This window comes from Scaptodrosophila lebanonensis, unplaced genomic scaffold (assembly GCF_003285725.1).
Source record: "Scaptodrosophila lebanonensis strain 11010-0011.00,11010-0021.00 unplaced genomic scaffold, SlebRS2 tig00000053-arrow-pilon, whole genome shotgun sequence".
Taxonomy (NCBI): domain Eukaryota; kingdom Metazoa; phylum Arthropoda; class Insecta; order Diptera; family Drosophilidae; genus Scaptodrosophila; species Scaptodrosophila lebanonensis.
This window is the reverse complement of record NW_022060548.1, coordinates 7,089,034-7,112,956: the sequence shown is the minus strand read 5'-3', so window position 1 is coordinate 7,112,956 and position 23,923 is coordinate 7,089,034. Positions and strand designations below refer to the sequence as shown.

General features: G+C 37.2%; 1 protein-coding gene across 3 annotated transcripts; it reads left to right on the top strand.

Moving 5' to 3' along the window:
* Positions 1-262: 262 nt before the first annotated feature.
* Positions 263-23,417, top strand: LOC115623687 (proline-rich protein 36). 3 transcript variants are annotated; one of them, XM_030518157.1, is made up of 8 exons: positions 263-508; positions 9,032-9,068; positions 16,249-16,337; positions 18,112-18,332; positions 18,415-18,835; positions 18,893-19,971; positions 20,565-21,302; positions 22,319-23,417. In XM_030518157.1, exons 1-8 carry the CDS (start codon positions 382-384, stop codon positions 23,075-23,077), a joined length of 3,471 nt encoding a protein of 1,156 aa, XP_030374017.1. In that variant the 5' UTR covers positions 263-381; the 3' UTR covers positions 23,078-23,417. The 3 variants fall into 3 exon arrangements, with proteins under 3 accessions (XP_030374017.1, XP_030374019.1, XP_030374018.1); XM_030518159.1 differs by lacking the exons at positions 263-508; positions 9,032-9,068 and adding an exon at positions 6,770-6,792; XM_030518158.1 differs by lacking the exons at positions 263-508; positions 9,032-9,068 and adding an exon at positions 12,948-13,024.
* Positions 23,418-23,923: the final 506 nt, after the last annotated feature.

The following is a 23,923-nucleotide window of genomic DNA, read 5'->3' as shown; positions in this document are numbered from 1 at the left end:
AAGTTACATCCATTTCCACATCTCCACCCGCTACTTGTTGCTTGGAATTGAATTATTATCATTGTCTTTGGACGACACGGTGACGACAACGTCCATCAACGAGCAGCGAGGCAAATGTCAGGGTGCTGGCGCTGGATGGATGGATAGATGGACGGAAAAGACGGGGAAGACGTGTATAAGCAGCAAAAAATTCCAAGTGAAATAATGAAAGTGTCAACGGCTTAAGTTAAAAGCGAACGCAACTCAGAAAATTATCAATAGCTGAAATGTTTTTCTGATTCATTTCCATACCTTTTGTCCTCCGTGCAGACATCGTGTGTGTGTGTGTGTGTTTGTGTGTGCGTATGCGTGTACAAGTGTGGTTGTATGTGAAACAATGTCATGCATTGGATCGACGGCATTTCTTTGGATGACAATTTAATTAGCGGACGCGCCAGCGGCAGCAACGGCGAGAACGGCGACGGCAATCAGCGGAAATCAACGCAAAGCTCATCGCCAACGAGACCAAGTAAGTAGCACTAAAGTACATAAAACACAAACACACATACACAAGAACTCGTCCTCTAGTGTGTGCTTAGTTGACATGCACATCTATAGAGAGAGTTACATTTCCATTTTATAGCACATACAGACTCAAATGTGTTGCGTGAGTTACTCGAGCGTGTTTATTTAGCTACAAAACTCGATCTCAGGATGATAGTAAAATGCACTGCAAGAAATCCTGCACACAAACATTTACCAACCCATTTGCCAGCCCAGCTTTATTTCCAACTTCAATTACTCTCCATAAGCTGTGATTGATTCAAGAAAAAGAAAGGCAAATAAAACCAACACCTCAACTCAATCAATCAATAATACAGAAATGCTGCGAGAAACTAACATTTGCTTACTTGTTCAATGTAAGCTCTTCAAGAAGAAGAAAAACCAATTAAAATTGCAACGATTTATTTTTAGCAACTCCAACTTATTGGGGTATTTTTATTATCTTGCATTTCTTTGCAATTTGCAAAGCGAACTCTGCTCAGATTTACATTTTTGTACACATATGCCTAACAAATAAAGGGAATTTAGGGCAATGAATGCCATTTGATTTTAAAATTGAAAAACATCTCCTTCCAGAGCAATTCTTGATATAAGTGCTGCTAACGAACAATTTATCAATTGAATGTTCAGTTATTTTAGCATCTAGGAAAGGTAATAAATTGGTAGCAACAGCCAAAATAAGTATAATTTTTAATATTTAATATAGAAGTTGCTTTTCAAATTAGAAAGAATACGTATGAGTTTTAACAGTGATTTCAATAAATTAATCTTAATATTTATGACAATATTTTTTTATAAAAAAGTTACTTGAACACGTTGAAATTCAGATTCAAACATTGCTTGAATAATAGTAAATTAAATTTATTTAAAAACTTTATCGATATACTTGTATAAATTTAAAAAACAACAGCAAAATAATGTTATCTATTTAATTGTTAAAAAAGAACTAGACTCCTTAAAGTATAAAGTTATTAACAGAGAGCAAGCGAAAAAGTTGTACGCAAATTAAACAATTTAACACGCATACAAATATAATATAACTGAGAAATGTAGTTCAAAACTACTCTATCAGTTTTGTTAATTAATAAATAATTAATAATCAATTTTCTTCTGCTTATTTTAAAGCACTAACTGAACAGAAAACAGAATTGTTGCATTCATTGTGATGCAAAAGCATTTCCAATCTACACTTTCGGCAGCAAAGTTCGTCTTAAATTTGAGTAATCGTTAATTTTTGAAAAGCTAAGCACTTGTTTCGAAACAAAAATTGTGGCTACACGTCAATAGTGGCAGCTGATTGTTTACCTGCCAATATCTGAAATGCTTTTTGAAAACAGCTTCTCACAGTCACAAAATAGACATCAACAACCTTCTCATGCGGTACGAAATGGATTTTAAAAGCAATTTGAGATTTATTTCAATTACGCCGTAAAATGTACTTGAAAATGTTTTTAAAATGGATTTTTCTTGATCCGGCCCGGCAATATTTTGATACATTTATTATGCCCGAGCGCTGCGCCTCAAAATTGGTCGCATAAATCTGTCTTGCGCATCAAAAGAACATTCATTATACTTATTCATTTTTTTAATTGGACCACACAATTTGCTCGCCGCTGGCTGCAATTTCGATTCCTGCTTATACTTGTAGTATACTCCCCCGCCTTTGTTTATACACAATTATTAAAAACATATTCATCTCTGGCCAATTAGCGGCATATGAAACCGCAGCAGTCGAACAAAATTCATTTAAGCCATAAAAAACGAATGGCGATCGGAGGCTCATTGAACTCGGCGCCTTCAGTACCTCCACAAGATACAAATGCGATGATATTTTGATTGCCAAAATTATTCATGGCGATAATTTCGCGATTATTATGTGATTCGCTTCCTCTACCTTGATCGGCGCGCCCAATGAAGCGCAACAATTGAGCTCAATATCCATGGAGCGTTTTATTTTGATGTCGGACCCATTGATTTTCCATTCAGTTACTCGTACAGCTTCATGACCAAACAAATGTCTGACGCACCGTTTTGTTTTTGGAAATTATTTACAAAATAGCGCCTGCCATGCACACAAACACCCACAGAACGAGTGTTGTCTGTAAATATCATTTTGGCCGAATTGCCGGCATATGGCGTTCCGTTTTCTATTTATTATTTACAATGTTGGCGCTGCAGATTTTGCAATAAACTCACCTCCGAATGCCTGGGCCAAGTCTGAAAGTGAATCACTTTGCTGCTCGTACTCCAAAATAGAATTTCCCCGAAACGACGCCCTTTCGACAATTTGTGGAATGTTCCACGAAACTTCCACCATTAAAACGTCAACAGGTGTCCGATGTTTCTGCTCCAAAATGAAGAGCTTCACTCAACTATTTGTCGCATCCGGACTGCATTAAAAGCACAACAACATATCAAATGTAGGTCATAACGTTAGAAATTTTAAATGTGTCAACACAGAAAACAGAGAGAGTCTTACAGGACCTGTAATATAATTCCAGTTTGTGAGAGACACACTTACTTTTGGAGACACGGGAATATTTAATCAGTTTCTAACGATTTCTTTTATATAATATAAGTAAAGGGTATTTACTTAAAATTCCTCAGCAAGAGTAAGGAGCTAAGTCTTTGGAAAAATTCGATTTTCTCTACTAACAATAGGCTTGAATTTAATTTAAAATATTTCAAACTAAATTAAAATCAAATGCCATTCCTGCTCAGCTCCAAAAAATGGTTTTTGTATTTGTAATCAGCATGAGATTTTAATAGCCACTATTTTTGCGGGGCTCAAAAATGTAAGATTTACTTTGCGGAAATTGTTGAACGAAGTTGTTGAGAACTTTAAAAATTCCCTGAAACCAAAAGTTCAGACCAGCTTTATATGTAGTTTAATTCTCTCAATACGAATAATATTGAACTTAAAGCTGTAAAGAAAACGATATCGTAAAAAAATTTTAAAGGACTATTGTTTCTCTAATTATTTTATTTAAAGAAACATTTGTTAAATTTCAACATATAAAACGAATATGTTCATTATGCCATCATTTTAAGTATAATGGTTTTATACTTTAAATACTCGTTTCAATAAAACGTGCTAGTTAATAAATGTACACTCATCAAAATATTTGAGACAATAATATTAATATTAATAGCAGCAATATTTACAAACTAGAACGCCTTCTGCTGAGTTCTTGTTCAAACAAATCACTTTTCAATTAGCTGGCATGGCCACGAAGAATGCGATCTGACGACACCTGCCATAAAAGCGTTCTATTTATTTATTTTACAAATCCCACCCGAATGCAGAGGCATCCAATTCACATAAATGAACAAGCATAACAGAGACTAACAGCTTGCCCCCGCGGAGTCCACACCTTGCGGCAGCAACAATTTCCAAAGTGATATTTCCATCAAAAAGAACATTGTGTTGCTGCATCCAATCGAATCAAAATCAGAGCAACGCCTTCAAGCATTTTATGAAAACGAAATGATTCGTTTCAGAAGAACGTTCATTTTTTCGAGAAAACGCATAAATTGCGCTCCATTGGCATAAGAACTAGGCGCAACAATGAGTGAGGACAGCAGAGAAGAGACGGGACGAGGCGAGACTAGAATCTTGTGCGGGGAGGGGAGGGGAGGGGGGAATGTTCAACGTACGGGCGAGACACAGTGCCCCACAATAGAGCCATAAAGCCAAACTGCAACAGGCCAAGAAGAAAGGCAACAAAAAATAGACATAACAACATAACAACAACAGCAATAACAACAACAACAAGAAGTTGTGGTGGGGTGGGCGAGGTGTTTGCTTTTTTTCCGTCGCCACTGTTGCTGTTCATTTGTTGTTTGGCTTTTCTCTTAGCTCGCATGTTCTTTTTTCTTTACACTCTCCTCTCAATCTGGAGTCAACTATCGCATGTGAATCGCTGGGGGATAATGGGGGCCTTTACACATACACACACACACACACACACACACACACAGACGCAGACGCGCGCGCAGGCACGAATCCGCATACGCACGCACATTCCGGCACTTTATTGGCGCGCCATATGCATTCTGTCTGTCCATCAGACAGCCGGCTGCATGTGCGTGTATGTGTGTGTGTGTGTGCGTGCATACACACGCCTGACAGAATAACAACGCCAGCGGCAACAACACCAATTCAACAAATAAAACTTGTACGCAAATATTTAACACGAAAACTTTGGGTAAGGAATACGAAAAAGCAGCAAAAAAGTGCCAACTCAACGTATCGCCGAAGCTGCAATACTCTTCCGAAATGAGTGTGTTTTCAAAAAAACTTGAAGTTACTCGATGAAGCCCATAGAATGATTTAGGTCCTACTGATATTGTACTGCCTGGAGCTAATTAGCGAATATAACTATTTCAGAATTGTAAAAGTTGTAATACTCTTTCACAACCAGTTTAGTTGAGAGTTATGGACAATCTAAGCCATCGCTTTTATTTAATTAATATCACAATCTTTGGTCCGATTGAATTTTTCATATTGATGGGGAAAGCAAAAAGCAGAAAACCATAGCAAATGATATCTAAATTAACTTCGATTCATTGGTGGACATTTATTTCTAATTGTATATAGGAAGAAGTTTTTTAAAGTTTTCCAATGAAGGGACCTCTTATAAATGGTGTTGCAACCAAATATATGTGGGGTGTTTTTTAAATGAAAAGAAGAAATCGTGAAGTATATATTTCAGAGCAAATTATGTCTAAATTAACTTCAATTCATTGGTGGACATTTATTTGTAATTGTATATGTGAGGAACATTAAATACGAATTAAATAATACTTCTATCCATCATTGATTGTCATCTATTTAACCAACAGATGATGGCTATGGCAGCTAATGCTTCCATCCAATTTCCACATACTACATGAAACCCCTTTTGAAATCGATAGTTCTTCAATAAAGGGACCTCTCATAAATGCTGTTGCAACAAAATATAATATGTATGTAGGGTGTTTTTTAAATGAAAAGAAGAAATGGTGAAGTATATATTCTAGAGAATAAAATCTGTAGATCTCATCATTTTTTTTTTTTTGAAAGTTTCAAAACTGTTAAGCTTTCAAATGAGAATTCTTTCCAATACCTAAGTAGAAATGGTGGAGTATATATTCCAGAGAATAAAATCTGTAGACCTCATCATTTTTTTGTTTTGAAAGTTTCAAAACTGTTTAGCTTTCAAAAGACAGATCTTTCCAATACCTAAGTAGAAATGGTGGAGTATATATTCCGGAGAATAAAATCTGTAGACCTCATCATTTTTTTTGAAAGTTTCAAAACTGTTTAGCTTTCAATAGAGAGTTCTTTCCAATACCTAAGTAGAAATGGTGGAGTATATATTCCGGAGAATAAAATCTGCAGGCCTCATCATTTTTTTTTTTGAAAGTTTCAAAACTCTTTAGCTTTCAAATGATAATTCTTTCCAATACCTAAGTAGCAATTGAAGACGACTTACTGGTGGGAAAAATATCTACCATTTAGTTACCATTTTAGCCCCTTCACGGCATATTTCTGTAACTGAAAAGCCGCTCAACAAATTCTGCCTGTCATAGACGACTGCCTGCTTGGGTGCATTACAAACGCATGGGACGCGTTTTGTGCAGAGTATAGCAATGGAAAAGAAGGAAAACTGAGGCGCATACGCAGCGAATTTGTCGAGTTTGAGTTCTCCGTGTTGCGGCTTCTGCTGCAGTTCCCAGTCGCGTGCCCGTTCGGCCACAACACATTCATATCGTGTGGGCTCCGATTGCCCGAGCAACGACCTGTCACCGTTCGCACCGGTGTCTATATAGCTTTTTACCTAGATCTGTCGACTTGGATATATCTCGTATGCAGCTGTGCGTGCGCGATCTTTGTCACTGCGTTCGTGGATCCGTAGGTCGTTGGGTGAAGCGCCCCGCCGCCTTTGTCTTTGTTTCTCCCTTTAGGCAGACCTGTTTAAGTGTGAAAGTATGGTTTTTATTTTTAAATCCATTTACGATCCATTATTTAAATTATACAACGCGTATGTGGGGCGAGCGGCTGGCGAGCCACATGTGTTTTTTAAACAATACTTATAATAAGTGCTCCCAGCCATAAATTAATAAAAAAGAGCAATTATTTTTGTGTGTACGCCGTGATAATCGGTCGGTTTACTTAACAGCTCCGGCAGTTCCATCAATTTTAATAAACAATTAACTTGAAAGTGTGCATTCGTAAATATTTATGAGTTCCTATTACGATTCTGAGTAAGTTTATTAATACGATAAATATTTTTAGAATCGAGAAGTTTCTGTCAGCGAAAGTCTTTTGCAAAAGGAATTTTAATTGAAATTTGTGCATAATATTTAGGTTACGTCTCGGAGAAATTTCTTACTGAATAGAAAGATTATTTTTATTTTTTGCTCATCTTTACTTGAAGAGGAATCAGAGCGCTGGAGATTTAGGCTTAGAAGGCTTCATTGGGAAGAAGAGGTCCTGAATGAGCTGCTTTGCAGAAAGATCTGATTAGTCAACTAAAGTAAGATATTTAAGAACAAATTCTTTAAGTTGTGATCAATGAAAGAATCCCCGTTAATCGATCAATAATTCATTCTGTTTCTTAAAAGGCGGAGTAATAAAATTGATTTAAGCGATGACAATCGATGTATTCTGTAGATAAATGGCTGGAAAAATATTTATATTGAGCAAATGGGCTGATAATTCTGACTCTCGATTTTGATATGAATGGAAAGCTGATTAAAAATTAGGCGGAAACAAAAAAATGATTAGAGTGTTCAGCATAATTAAAACAAATGTTTTTTTTAGTTTGATGGTTTTAATATTTCTCATAAAATTGGATTAAATTTAAAGGCATTATGAAGCTGTTTGCTAAAGTAGTTGCTGGACATTTAAAAGAAACTAAGAATTGGAATGACTCGCTTTAAGCTTAATTAAAATCGAAGTTGAATTCAAGCTTCAAGACAAATGTTAAGCAACATCTATCACATTTAATAAAGCATTCATTTCGGTTAATAGAAATATAGTCGGAGCCTTGACTTAATCAAGATTATGTTTTAAAATAATTCACAAAATACAGAAAGCCATTGAAGCGTGTAAATGTTGTAGTGGAGATCTGAAAATAAATAATTGGTGGCATATTTTTAAATCAAATTATTTGTTGTCTGTCCAAAGCAAATAAATAGAAGTTTGAACTACTATATACATAAATACAAATGGCTATGTGCGCGAGCATATTTGAATAAAATGTCGTTCGTGCTAAAGCGAATGGGGTTTTGATTTGACAAATATTGTTATACTATATACTTGCATGCAACAAATTCAGCCCCGAACAAGAAATAATAATATTCCTTGTGACAGTTACATAATGAGCAACAAGAGGGGAAAACTTCAACGACATGTCTACAAACACATGTACATATATGTATGTATGAATTTTCAATGCTACAGACGTGGAAAAAAGTGGTAAGAGAGACCGTTGTCACGTGCTACGCAAGCGTGGAGGGGCAAGGCATGGACGGGGTTGTATTCCAAACTCGTTCAGAAGGCGAGGCAAGATTGTAACACATGTAACACATTAATGAAGGATAACAATGTGTACTTGACAACTTAATCGATAAATCAATTGGCTCGGCAGATAATGTTTCACCCTTTGACAAAAAGAAAGAAGCATACATCAATCCCCTCCTCCCCTCGCCGTTCAACAACCATTTCACAACCCCACTCATGTGGGCTGTTGTCTGCCCCATTGTTGTGGCTTGTATGCTAAAAATTCCCTTTGTGTGGATGCGTATGTGTATGTGAATGTGTATGTGACTGCGTCTGTGGGTCCTCGTTGTGCCGCTCGACGCGTGTGTAGCATACATCGAGGCGCACGAGCAGCCATTGTGCTGTAGCCAGACAGAGACAGTGCCGCACATAAAGCATGGAATGTCATTGAACATCTAGATATAAAATCGTGCATTAATATTCCACACGTCAACTTTTTTAGCTGCGAGCCCAAGCGTCTGCAAAGTTTTGTGGCCTTAAAGCGACAAGTGGAAAAAATTAAATGTGGCAATGTGTATCACAGCATTATCTTTTACACAGATCCGAAATTAGCCCGCAATTAAGTCGTACGGGCCTTCTTTATAATTTGTTATTTGCATCCAAATACCCAAAGGCAACATGGACGCTTACACACAATTCGTTTTGTCTAAATAAACACGCCCTCGAGTAATTCACAGCAATACGATGATGGAAAAAAATGTAAACAAAAATGCTGAAAAACAGCAAACAAACTCAAATCTTACACATTTACAACAACCGAATAATTGAACATTTCTGTTATGGTTTTTGTTTCTGTTGTTGTTATTATTCTTATTATTATCGTTGTGTATGGTTTTCTCTTTTGGTTTCTCTTTCGTTTGTACTTTATATGTGTCTTTTGTTTTTGTTTGTTGGTTTTACTTTCATATGCGGATAACTAACGCACGACTATGCTCCGAGAACGAAGACGTCATGCGCACTATAAGCTAAATAGCAGGTAACTCAATCGATCAACCACAATATAATATTACTTAAGACTCATAGAGATAAGTTTGAAAATTCAAAAGAGCCAACAATAAGAAGAACATCAGATAATATTAGTATAAGAGCCATTTTTTAGAGAGCATTGCGACCCAAAGGGTCCACAACAACAAAAGCTTGAAAAGTTTAAGAAAGTTCAAAATTTGAGGGTAGAATTCATTTATAAGACAGCTCTGCTATTCTATAACTCTTATCTGAAGAGAAAGAACTGCTTAGAATATTTTAAATGCTATTTATGAGACAGTATTTTCTTTTGTAACAGCTTTGTGTTGAGAAAATCATTATCTATAAACAGGTAACTTAATCGATCAACAAGAATATAGTTTTGCTTAACTCATGGGCTTGAAAATTTAAAGAACAGTTTGAAATTAATAGATAGGATCCATTTATAAGACAGCTTAGTTTTTTAATATCTTCTGTCTCTTTAAATTTAAGATGTACGATCACAAAGTTTTCCTATATAGAATATTTTTATAAGATACAATTTTGAAAGAGCATTGTTTCCCATAAAAGCTATTTCTTAAGAGAATCATTGATCAATGAGATCTTATATTTTTAGCAAGTAAGAGCTTTTATTTTGCGGACCATGCGCAATAAAGAATTCGGATTTTATAGCAAAGGCAGCTTTTCTGCCGAGGATCATGCGCTATTCTAAATATTTTAGTGGGCTTTTCTATATTTATAGCAAATCTTGTACTTGTGGAAATTTCGAAAACTTTTTAAAGCACTGATAGTTGGAATAGTTGGCTGGAAAAAATAGCACCCAGCCATCACCTGATGTTTGAAAATCAATGAAAAAGCATTATTTAAATGTGATTTATTCATTCGAATAATGTTTTAGATTTTTAAGCATATATATTATTTAAACCAGTTAGAGTTAGAAAAAAGGGAGTCAAAGCTCTGTCTGTACGGCTGCTTTTATTCAAAATATGGCATCAATTTTAAAACAATTTAGTTAATTGTTTCTGCAGTTCAATTATTTGAGTGCAATTATATTTTGGATGAGCATCATAAATCTGAATATAAATGCTTAGTATATTTTTATTTCTTTAAGGCACAGCTGTGGAATATTTATTTTGTATTAAGCCGCCTCGCACATTTTGATGAATTTTAATGTTTTTCCTTAAAATCTCTTTTCGAAGAAATGACAAGCACACGTCACCAAAATTGATTGAAGTATGACAATTATTTTAAATAGAAAAAATAAAGACCTGTCCTTATGTCACTAACAATGCGTAGACAACAATTTTGAGAATATCTCCAAAGATTAGACTGTCTGCGGTGAATTTATGTCGAAATAAACAATGGAAGGCGCCAATTTGCTAATATGCTAGTACTTAAACAAATTGGCACAAATTTTAGAAAGGAACATAAACTCGACTGACATTGTTTGTATACATATGTATGCCCATAAATTAATTGGCCGCTTAACCTCTGCTAATTTTTAATTAGCTGCTAAATAATTCAAATTTATTTTCAAGCTTCCACAATATGAACGAAAATATTATTTATGAAAATAGATCGACACCCCCTGAACTCAGCACAATGCTAATGCTGGTATTATTATTTTCAAATGGCTGACATTTTATTGTGTAAAAATATATATTTTCAAGATTTATTGTGCGGCCATAAGCGTGTGTCTGGCTGTGTATCTCTACTATAAGATATGGGCATTAAAAAAGCTCTCCCACCTACAGATACAGACGTCGACGGCCACTGCCAGTGCCACTGCCCTGACACATTTTATATATTTTTCAATGTTTCTACAGTGCTTCCCAATCATTATTAGGTGGTGGCAGCGGCAATGGCAACAAAATATCATCACTGTCCATAGAAAATGTTTTCAATTCCACCTCAAAACTGCCGTTGTACACTTAATTGAATGTGTGGCATTGTTAATTTGTATTATCCGCCGCTTATTGTTGGAATAAATTCAGTTTTGTTGTCAGCAATTTCAATTTTCAATTACATACGCAGATTGTAAAACATTTCAAAAAAAAAAAACAACAAGAAAAAATTAAATAAAAACATAAAAAAACATTTCAGTTACAAGCTAACGGCACATGGAATGCGATTAAGGGTTTGATTAATTTTAATTCATTTTTTATGTCATTAAAACCAAGAAAAAAGTGCATCAGCTGGCTTACATTTATTTCGTTCGTCAAAAAAAAGGCATTGTAAATAAAGTCAATAACGGGCTTAAAAACAATGCATTGTAAATAAATGTTTCAGTTCATTAGATGTATACATTTCATTATTTGAGCAACACATTTTTTCTTAATATGAAACCACCTCTGAATTAATTAATGTTCAGTGTTATTTTAAACACACACTGCATATGTATGTGAAGGATTCATAGCCTTCAAATTCATGTTAATTGAAGACACCATTAAATACTATTATATGTGTTTTTTTATTCATAAACAAAATATAGACATAGATTAGAATAGGTTAAAACTTTAGCTTGAAAGATTAGAAATTTTTAAAAATACACTAGAAAATATAAGGAATCCCCCGTAAGTGCTTAAAGATTTCCCCGGAAATAATCATAATAAAGCGAGTTCAGTTGAGTGTAAGTGCGAAAGATCATTATGTTTCCAAAATAAAACCAGAACAAGAGTAGTTATCTAGACTAGATTTATTTCCATTTAATAATTCTTGTAGGTCGCAAAACCAATTAGCTTTCTATAGTCAACATTTTGAAAAATTATACGTACTAGAACAATCTTCATTTATAGAAATTTTGAATATTCAATTTCATTAATTTTTTTATTTAAATCACTTACAATATATTCATATAATACTTGTAATTCAATGAACATTAAAAGTATGTATTATCTTGGCAGTTGTTTGCGACTGGGACTCACTGATTTCTTTAAACTTTTAGCTTACTCTAATTAACCGAAATGTATTTCTTGTTTATTTTTTCCAAATTTTGAATTAATTGTGAATTCAATGAATCATTCAATGCAATATATTTTGACACAAATGGAAATCTTCTATATTTTATACGAAATATTTATTGATCAATTTTTGAAACACAAATAGCAATTGTTTTATTTTAGCTTGATAATAAAATAAATTGATCATTATTTTTACCTGAGTATAAATAGAAACTGTAAAAGCTTTTTATATTTGGGGAACGCTGCTCGTTCGCATGTTTTAATGGAAAAAAAAAGTTCGCACCGCTGACGGGAAATCTGTTTCTTCTTTTTTTTTGGAAAATCATAACGAATTTAGTCGATGCATGCGTACATTTCATTGAGAACGATGATTTGTTGTTATTTGTAGTGCTTTTGAGATTTGCTCGCATTTTCTTTCTTTTTTTTTTGTTTTTTGGATTTTCTTCTGATATTTTAATAAAGGCAAAGCTTGTTGCTCTTGGCGAGTCTCAATGCCAGCCGTTGGCGTTCGATGCTTTTATTGTTGGTGTTGCTGTTGTTGTGGTCGTTTGTTTTTGGCCAAAACTGATCTCGCACAACTGTCAGTTTTCTGTTCATAGTCGACTCGTGCGGTATCGCAACACGAAAAATTCTGTTTCGCTGCGGTGAAAAATCATTTGTTAGCTAATTTCTCATTGTGTCACATTTTCCGCTTGTGGGTGTTTCCCTCCGCAGAACTGCACATTTGGTGAAAAATTCAACAGGCTGTGCCAGTGCCAGTGTCTGGGCCTGATTGAGTGTCAAAAGTTCGGTGCGGCTTTTGGAGAAATTGCCGAGTGAAATGCAGTGAGAAAGTTTAATTGCGTGAAAATCGAATGCCATTTGTGCGCCATTTACGTCAGCAGAAAAGTGTCACGAAGTGCCAATTAATTGGGGAAAAGCCTGCAAATTAAATGAAAAGTTCAAAAACTACACGAACGCAAAATGAACGAGGCCGCAAGAGCAACAAACGCTCGGAGAAGTCCGCAAAGTAAGCAGTTGATTGGGTTTTATGAATATGTACATGCCTTTCATGTATTTTTGGAATCAGACATCTGTTTCTGCTGCTGCGAATCAATAAATACCGAAACTCATTAAAATTTTCTAATGTCCATGCACTTTAGCGATCGTTAAATATACAATTTTCGCCTGTGGGCATGCCTAAAAATAAATATTGTTGTTTATCGCCAAGTTCGTGTATCTACATACAAATTAAGAATCGAAACAATACTCAGCACTACACATGACCATGTTTACATTTGTTCCGAAGCGAGTTAACACACGAGTTTCCCGTTATATGAACCATTCATGTTACGGCACGCTATTCGGATACAGATTGTTCTCTTGTTGAATAAAAGTGCCAACAACTTTTCTTTTCTATCGAGATCATGGGTTTATCGATGTGTACTATATATGCTGTACAGAAACGTGTCTGCGTCCACACTTGTTTACACAAACATACACCGGCCGCGCAGCCAGGGATGGAGCGTCTTCGTTCCGGAACTGAACCGACTTCGGCAACAGAAATCGAAAGTCTAGCAAGTTTCCGTTCAGTTGAACGGAATTTGTTTGGCACGAAGAATGTCGTTGGCATACATTTGTATTTTGTTAAATGAAAAGCCTATTTAAACATGCCATAAGATTCATAAATACTGCACCTCCAGGTGTAATATTTCCTGGATACATGGCATGAGAATAATTGAAATGGGAAGTCAACCATTAGATAAATGTCCTTCGTCCCAGTCTGCTTAGTTAACTATCTGCTTAAAACTTATATTTCTCAGGTAGTTCACAGTTTTGTTGAAATTATTTTCATAAATTGCTTAAACAATAGGAATAAAAACCTAGAAATAATTATTATTTATTTGGAGGTCATAAAATGCTGGCGAGCTAATTAATCGAATTGATTTTGATTTGGTTGAACAATTTAAATTATTTATCTGGGTCTTTACAAGCAAACCACTTAAGGAAACTTTTATTTGTTATAATAGATATTCTAAATCTATTTGGCACATTAGATGAAAGTCATTTTTTCTATTTTTAATTATACTGTTATATTTATAACATAAATTAAACTTATAGTTACAACTAAAAAGTCAGAAATGTGTTTTTCAAAACAGAAATTGCGACTATTAAGCCTTTTCACGAATGGATTGTTGGAGTACAATAAATGCTTTTCTCAACTCAATACTTATAATTATTTTATTAAACCTTAAAACGGAATGCCAGCAAACCAAATGCTTTCAATTCGAAACATGTTTGTGTAAAAATTAATGCATTCATAATAACTACTTTTTAAATAGACAAATTAGACCATCAAGTCTAGGAAAATTTAAATGGAAACGACACTTATGATGATCCGGAAGGGCATTAACACCTTTGCCAAAAAATTAATATGTTTATTAATTAATAAATTAAATTAAAAATTAACGCACGATGTGATGCGTTCAAATAATATTATGTATATGTATAATATAAAATTATATTATACAAGTATATATTTATTTATATTTTCAACGGAAAAACTTCAATAAATCCAATTCAGTTCCATTTAAAGGCGAAAACCGCGACATTATAATGAATGTGTCGTCGATTTCAGATTGGGAACTTTTTTCTAAAGATTTAGGTGGGAGCAATGCCTCTCCGGTTTATTTAAATCCAGTACTTAAGTCAATGCTTCTGCCTGGTTTTGGTGTTGAAAACCAGTCCATTACACTTAAATTTTGAAAAGCAATGAGAATTACAAAAGTGCTAAGAATGTTAGCACTTTCTGATATACTATATATATATTATTTAGCATTTCAATTAATTTGTTATTCGTTCGGAAATTGGCATTTCACTTATGTTTATCATTTATGAATTAATAAGAGAGGTCTCTCCCCCACTAGACCGAGCTTAATTAGCTACTTTAGTTCTTGCTTGTTCTAACCACTAATATTTTAAAAACCTTTTGCTTGATTAAGGTAGAATATTTTCAATACTATACAAATACTTTTTAAACTTGAAAAATACCTCCACTGAAGCTCGCCCATAATTCTCAAACTGCTCTCGCGTGCACAATTTCGTTCAGAAATATAATAAATGACAAGTTTTTGTTTATTTCGAGTAAAACATAAATTTAAGCAGATGCCAAATATTTTGAAGTATTCAGCAAGATTATGTCAGATATTAATATTAGGCGGTGTTTCGAGATATGCGCATTCCAATATTTCGGCAACAGACAGTCGTACATATATAGGGAATTTTTTTGGTCCGTGGACACATAGAATTGTGTGTGAGATTCTGTATGCGAGAGTAGATATGTATGTACTTTTCTCATAAAACATATGTATATACAAGTATGTGCAGAGTTGGATCGTTGGGTTGGACAAACGGGGCAGCAGTTTTAGGAAAGTTCTCAGACAAGACGGCAGCAGAAAGGCCAAAAGATTTTTAGCGAAATAAAAAACGTAAGTTATGGAAAATTTGCAAGGCTGTTTATGGCTCATTAGGGATTTGGCTTAATTGGCTGCATTAAAAACAAAAAACAAGTTATAAATAACAACAGCAACACATTTTCCAATAAAGAACTGAAGTTCAAATGCAGGCGATCCTCTTGAGCTCTTGAAAGACTTTAAAATAAATATCGAGTTTATGTTTAGACAGCTTCTTAGATTTATAGTTGTGCTTGCCTTCTGTTTGTTGTTACCTCAGCCCAGAGGCAGAAGCAGAGGCAGAGGCAGACACCTCCAGCCCATTGACGCGGCTATGCAGAATATGTTGAATATTTCTCTCTGATAAATAGAAATATGTAGCGCGTTCCAAGTGGAAAGTGGAGGAAATAGAAGAAACATTGCTACAGACTCGTATGTATGTATATAAGTATGTTTGTGTATATTTATTTATTTTTCTACGTCGCTTTTTTATTATTATTTATTTATTTGTGCGAGTGTTGAAAGGCCGCAGACCAAGCTAAACTGCTAATATAATTGGGTAAAGAAATCCTAATACTGGACCTATCGAGTTCAGTTGACTTACAGCATTCGTTGAAGCACGACCGAGTTTTCAAGAGCTTCATACTATAGAACAAAGTAAAAGTGTATTGGGAGGCAAGCATAAAGCCAGGAAATGTTAATTGGCTGCCGTTCGCCATGGCAACCACTGACTAATCGAAGGCAGGGCATTTAGGATGCATGTTACATTGGCAATTATTGTAATCGTATCTCAAAATTACAGATTGGACAGGAAGTCATCACGTGGCATGATCTACGAAAATGAAGAACTCAGGTTGCGAACCATAAACATTAATGCGGAGGTGGAAAGAGGTAAAGCGATTCAATAATCTCACCTAACCCATTAAGAACAATATCTTTGCATATACATTTGGTGATTATATGTATTTGCGGTTGAAAATAGAAGCGAAAAATACAAAGACCTGAAAATCCAATTAAAAAGACATTAGAAGGTGAAAAATCATAAAACGAACGAAGCACAAAATTAGAAAAATGAAAATATTTTCAAATATATAAAGCATATAAAGCGCTCGCTCTGCCAAAAACAGAAGATAAGGAAAAGTAAACAATCAAATTTAAGTTTACCAAAGCCTTTCCACAAAGTAACAAAGTGCAGAATGAGAAATGGCACACGGAGGCCACAGACACGTGTTTGGTTGGGGTTTTCTAAACAAAAAGGAAAAGAAACAATAATGAAAATTAATGGGAAGAAAATGTGTTGCCGCTATGTATGAACGAGCGAACGAGAAACACCTTTGTACATTTTTGCTGGCAGGAAACATCAAAAAACAAAGAAGCTGAAAAGTGTGTTTGAAGAGCAAATGTAAATAAAAGAAATGAAATATGTTCGTGTCTATTGGATTTCAAGAATAGGAAGTGCACATAAGTATGTAATTAAAAGCTTTCAATTTTCAGAATTATTCAAACGGCAACAGTTTATTGTTTCTGTGTCTTTTGATATAAAGAAGGCACTAATAATGTTTGTCCTTCGATATATTTGAACTGGATGGTATGACAATTTGAGAATTTTTCCTTAATTGCAATTTTGAAAAAGCCATATCATAAAATTCACATAATTAATCACTCAGTTGGGAAATTGTTCTTTTCTGTTTTCAGTTTGTTTTTTTTCACAACATGTTTTGACAGCAAGTATAATCACACTTATGAAGAGGGACCTCAAATATTTCTTACCTAATAAGAAATAGTTGCCAACATTATGAACATTTATTAAGCAATTTAAAAATATTTATGAATTTTAAATCAAAAATTTCAAGTTCATAATGAAAACAATATTTTCAAAGCTTGTCGCCATGATTCTAAAGAAAAAAATTTTGAAATAAAGAAGTGATATGATTCCTAATTTACTTATGTTTGTCAAATACCTTGCAAATTGTGTAAAATAATTTATTTATTATGAGCCTCAGAAATAGCAGCCCGTTATCGAAGCATCGATCGAATACATATATATATATATTTTTTAATCGGTACAAAATATACAAAAACTACTGAGCCAGCTTATAAGTGTTTCGGAATCGAAAGAAAATTATATAATTGGATTTTTAGTAATTTGTTTTACAGAAGTCTGAAGTATTTTTGAATGGAAAATAATAAAATGTGGAAAGATAGATGTTTAAAAGCTGTCGAAACTATAGCTGGATGTTCGATGTTTATTGTAGCGAAATCTCCGATCTAAAATTATTTCTCCAGCATTGCTGAACATTCCTTCAGATTCAGATGCTGGGGCACAAAAGAACTTTCTTGCAAGTGTCTTAAAAAACACCATGTCCTTTGTGGTCTCCTAAAAAATAATATCGATTGTTTTTCCAGCTCCGGTCGAAACATATTTTCATATATTGTTGAGTCTCCACAAAGCCACACATAATACAAAATCATAATGCCAATGTTCCTCCAGTATAATTTGCTGATTGTCCGTTAGGACAGATTGCAAATTTAAATCAACTGTTAAAAAAAAAAAAAAATTGTTGAGTGATCAAAAAAAGTTAAACAAATAGAAAATAATTTCCTACCAAAGTTATAGAGCTACTCCAACCGAAAGACTTGAATTTCTGAAATTCCTCTCTTTTAGGTCAATCCGACATCAAGCGCTTGAGACGGGAGAATGAACAATTACGACGGGAGATCTGGACGCTGCGGGATGAGTGCGATCGTCTCAACAAACGCTTCAAAGCGAAACTGTGCGATCATGAGTACGGTGGTTGCCGGGGCAGCGGTGGCAGTGGCGGTTGCAATGCGCACCGCTGCAGCGGTGGTGGCCGAGGTAGCGGAGGTTGTGATGTTAACAGTGATGTAAGTATTAAGATTGCAAATGAACTAATTACAAGATTAGGGAGATGTCTGACTTGTCTGCAATTCCTACTACTTTCCACAGGACTCTGACTCATGTGATACTTGTCGCGGCGACGACGGCCACTGCAGCGACGAATGCTGCCAGGAGGGAGGCTCTTGCACACCCATCAAGGCGCCGCTGTCAGACAACAACAGCAGCTCGAATGGCGGCGCTCAGTGCAACGAGGCGCCCAAGAAGGACAGCCAGCCCCAGCAGTACGATCATCTCTCGGTGGTGTCTGAGGAGACGCTCAGCAATCCGGAGCTGCTGGCGCAGCAAAACGACCATTTGCTGATCAGCAACACACCCGATCTCAATAGCTCTCAGAGCACACTGCCCAGCCTCGTTGGACCGCTGACACCGCTGACGCCCATAGAACTGGTGGCCAATCAACTGAACGATCTGCAAGCGATGGTGCCACCGCTCTCCTACTTTGAAAACATCCTGCAGCAACACATAGCCGGCCATATGGGTGAGTAGACGGCTAGCCATATACTTGTATGATATCAGAACTCAATAGCTTGCCTTGCAGCTGTCACGCCTACACCCGAACTGGGCACCAGCTCGAGCACCAGCACCGGCAAGACGATGCGCCACACCAATGGCTGGGACTACAATTTAGAGTCGCCGTTCTCGCATCGCAAGTACAATGCCTCCCCGACACGTTCGCCGCCACCGCAGTCTCCACATCTGGCGCCACCCACGCTGACAACCTTTGTGTCCACACCGCCAGTCCACACAATGCCCAGAATAGCATTGAATGCACCGCCACCGGCTGCTGGTGTTGGTGGTGCGGAACCTGCCATTGAGACCGTGGCTATCACCACAAACGCAACACAGCAAGCGCTCAACAGCCCCAAGCACTTCTTCGCCCCCATTAAGCCGCGCCTCAAGCTCAACACGAAGCTCGCCAATCAGGGCGGCGATGGAGACTCGCTGCCCCCCGGCTCGCCACCGCCACCATTGGAGACGCCGCCGCAGATACGCGAGCCGCCTGACATCTTTGTAAACAATGCGCTGGCCTCGCCCTATCAAAGACAGCCGCTGCGCCTCTCACCCCAAGTAAGTCCACGACATCGCGCCCGCGCCCACTCACAGTGCACTCCGCCCGCCCCCTCGCCGTGCCAGCTCCACCAACGCCAATGCCAGCAGCAGTCGCCACAAGGTCAGCACTGTGCTTTCCATCGGTCCGTTGTCAATGTGGCCGCTACTGTCGGCCTCGGCGTCAGTGGCGCTGGCGCGCTTGTGGGGGCTGGCAGTGTGGTTGACATCTACACCGCCGCCCTTGCCACTGCCGCGGTAGCTTCGGCGGCATCTCTGTCTGCATCCCTGCCTACGCTACTGCCCCAGTCCCAATCTACTGAGCCGATCTACGCGACCGCACAAAAGCATTGCCACAGCACTTGTATCTCGGCTACTGCCCTGACCAAGCCCGTCATGACCGTGACAACGAACTCCACAAAGACGACTTCGTCGCCACTGAGGCAGCTCGTCAAGCCGACGGCGTGTGCCAACAGTTCCAAGCCAATAGCCATTGCAGCGGTTATCGATTGCAGCGCAGATGCAACTGCCAATCGGACCGTGGATCACGGCAGTCAGGTGAGAGATCTGCTGAGCTCAGATCGGCAGAACTCATTATCGGTGTACGAGTAGTTCCTTCGATGTTTCCCTCAGTACTGCATTCATTTGAATACTAAAAGTGATAATGCTGATCATGATTTTCACTAGCGAATCAGTGAGCTATCAAATTCTAATTGGTGTTTTATCAATGTTTGTGTCAAATCTTAGATACATATATGTGCTGTGCAGAGCTCGTCAGAAGTCTGCCATGGATATGTACTTATAACTATTTAGAGAATAGCTATGTCATATAAATAATGTGTGCCCCCTTGGACCATTCTCTAAACTCACCCACATTTATCAGGGTACTCCCTCGTGGAGACATATATCCCTTCAAATGTCCCTTCAATTCTTAGAACTCATCCCGGCTGGTAGAGCTAGAAACTCAAAAACTTTATACCATTAGAACGCTTGCATAGCTAGTCTCATCTCAGTAAAATCCCGACAGCTGCTGCTCTTTTAATCGACCCCCTCCCCACAATATATACACGTACTATGTAGTATGGATTCATAGAAGCTAAAATTAGACTAGATATTCCAATCAAATAACTCGTATTTTTCTAACATACCAGACGGATTCGGTGAACTTGGAGTCGATACTCAACGATATTGAAACAATTTCTGAGGACATTCTGGCCATTCAGCTGGAGAAGAGCAAATCGCGAGACAACCTTTTACCAACACAGAACCAAGAGGGCAGGGAGAAGACCAAGAAACCATACCGCTCCGAAATGAATCTCTATCTGCACTGCGACGGTACAAATACCACAATTTCTCCCGCGACCACAGCCTCCCCCACAGCAACCACAGACAAACTGTCGCGACGCACCCGCTCTCTGGAGCGCGATCGTGAGCCCACAGACAGTCCTGCACCGCACATGCCCGATCCGATGGCACCGTTTCCGGACAAGTGCACCTATCTAGGATTCGACAAGATTAACCAAGCAGCAAAAAAGCCGGGAGGGCCACTTCAAAGGCCCCAAGTGAAGGCTCCACTTCCACCAACGGGCCCAAAGCCAAGCTTGCCAGCCAAGCCGCCACCACCGCTTCCGCCAGCTCGCACGAACATACGCATGAACGGAAACGGAGCTACGCCCGCGGAGCCCCCATCCCCCCAACCACCCGCCACACCTTCCGTACATGGCCTGCCTCCGAACAAGAGCCAACTCTACAAAGCGCTGGTCTCGGCAGCAGCGAAACGCGCAGTCTTCCGCTCAGCCCCCACGCAACTGACTCGCTCTCTGGATGTCGACTATCCCCCGGCTGAGCCTACAGGGGATGGTGCAACAGACCTTGAGGTGGGTAGCATTGTAAAAAGAGAATCTAGCCAAAGAAGGTCCGCTCTAAAAAGATCCATTATGGCAATTATTAAAAAAGTGTTCTAAAAGAATTGCCTAAAATTCTGGACATTTAAAACCATTTCTCTAAAAAACATTCAGAAATCGCATTTCACAATTCTACAGCCAGTTTGTTGCCTAATACTTGTACTTAAATATTTGGCCCAAAATTGGGAAAAAGGGCAACCGTCTTAAGCGAGAAACTAGATGAACATTTAAAATCTTTTTAAGCAACGTAAGGGGTTTATTTTAAATACTATACTAAAAACGCTTTTCTCTTGATTAAAAAATATTTTCTTAAAATTTGGAATTAGTAAAATTTAATTCAATATCTTAATACTACTAATTTATTCCTTTGTTTAATTATTTTTTATATTTATTGCCAAAAAAATAAACTTGACTTTCTAAAGGGAATTAAAATATTTAAATTAAATTTCTATTTAAATAAAACATGTTTCTCAATTTAAATTAATTTTAATTTATAAAATCGAAAAAAATGTCGAAATAAAACGAAATTCGGTGAATTTCTAAATTTAAAAACAAATCCCTTCCAAGTATTTTCATTTAAATCCCATTTTTTCACAATAATAGAAAGCCTATTTAATCTTACGTAAATTTTTGAACTACATCTTTTTTTTACAAAATTAGAGAAAAAGAATTATCTTATTTCAGGATTATTTTAGCTAAATAGCTCTTTATCAAAAAAATGTTGCTATATTTTAAGCAAAGTCTGTTTCAAAATATTATTACAAGGCGTTTTCTAATTTTCCAAAATTATTATCATTTGTTATAAAACGGTCACTGTCCTAATGTTGGGAATCAAATTTTCTATTAATAGAACAATATTCCAATTGCAGGGAAAATTTAAAGCAAATTGCAAATTGTTTTTAGGAGTTGATTTTCGCTAAAATTAAAATCTTAGGGTGAATATTTCTAAAGCCTAGACAAATATTTTTCTAAATATGAATATTAACTTGAATTCTCTGCAGAATGGCGATGCGGATGCGGGGAATCGGAAAGCGCGGCGCGTTTCCATTGTGTGCAGCGAGGAGCAACAGAGTCAGATGGGTGCCGTGGCAGTCAATGGAGGAGGTGGTGTTTGTCTGGTGAGCCAAGCACCAACCACAACTGCCAGCTGTGGCGATCTGGCAAGCGTGGCGGCAGCCGTGCTGGCCCATCCGGACTTAAAAAACTGCAAGCAGACCAGCCACAGTACGCCCAACTCTCCACATTCCATGCGAAGGCGCGCGATTAGCAATACAATGACAACTGGGCATGCCGAGGTGGCAGCCACGAACTCTGCACCGCCCAGCACCACACACCACCACCACCGCAAGGACAGTGGCGAAGCGGTGCCCTTGACAGCCACTGTTAGTCGCACGAAATGCTCGCGAAGACACTCCGAGGGAACTGTGCATAGCGTGCATCGAAATAGTAATGCGAGTGGCGGGGGTGGAGGCGGTGGCGGTGGCGGTGGCAGTCACCACCACCACCCACACCACACGCACCACCATCAGCATAGCAGCTCGCTGATCAGCAACAATCCGCACCACAGCCACCATTCCCATCAGGATAGCAACCACGAGACCTTCACCTCGCTATCCGATCGCAACTCAAACAGTTTCGCCTCGTCCCGGGAGTCCTCGACGAGCTTCAGCATGCGTTCCAATAGGCGTAAGATATCGATAAGCTCGCACACAGGTGGCAAGATACCCTGGTGTGGCTGTTGGGGCAACGGATGTCTCTAAAGAGAGCTGCGACACAGAAACCCATCTACCAATCGGTATAAATGGGCAGAAGGCATTTCGGCGGTCCCTCTGTAGAGCCCAAGAGGATCACAATAGATATGCGAAGCGATGTGTGTGGAGTACCTGGAAGGCCTCGTCGTTTCATGTACTTGTAGATACCGTCCAATTAACAATAATATTATTAATATTTAAAATAATCAATGTACATTTTCTAGAGCTAGGACTAGTTAAATTATTCAGTTAATCATCAGAATGTTAATTAATTGTTAATCCTCTCGTCCTTCAATGTTGCATTAGTTTCAAATTGAATTGAATTAAGGCTTCAAAAGCATTTTCTAAATTATGCAGTACAAATATAACGTGCTATTCAAATTGTTTTTTGAGTTACTTTAAATAACAAATTCCAAATGAAAATGCATGCTATTACTTTATAGTATAAAGTTTCAAATGTATTTGTAAATATTCTCATAATTAAAATTTTTTTTTTAGTTCAACGAATATTGTAATATACCTAAATGTATGCTGCGTTGTTTAATTTAAAAGTTGACAAATACATACGCAATTCTTCGTTTAAAAGTGAAGAGTTTCTAAGTATTGATGATGTGATGGGAAGACATTTTTCTGTGAGAAGAATTTTTGGCAAATCGAAAAGGTTTTTAAGAATTGATTTCATTTAAATTATTCCAGTTTGAATTGAATGGGATTGTATTAAATGTAATTTTAAAATATGTACCATATATAACCTACTATTCCAAAACTTTATTGTTGTGAGAACACTTGTATGGAAAGTGTTAGTGGGATCCGAATATTTAAATATTCTATGCATCTTAGGTCTCATTCATAAAA

What these genes read in the sequence shown, in the direction of transcription:
- LOC115623687 (XM_030518157.1), top strand. Translation starts at nt 382, where the DNA reads ATGCATTGGATCGACGGCATTTCTTTGGATGACAATTTAATTAGCGGA. An exon ending in GTTGTGATGTTAACAGTGAT is followed by an intron (nt 18,333 to 18,414) that starts GTAAGTATTAAG and finishes TACTTTCCACAG; the next exon opens with GACTCTGACTCATGTGATAC. An exon ending in ACCTTGAGGTGGGTAGCATT is followed by an intron (nt 21,303 to 22,318) that starts GTAAAAAGAGAA and finishes AATTCTCTGCAG; the next exon opens with AATGGCGATGCGGATGCGGG.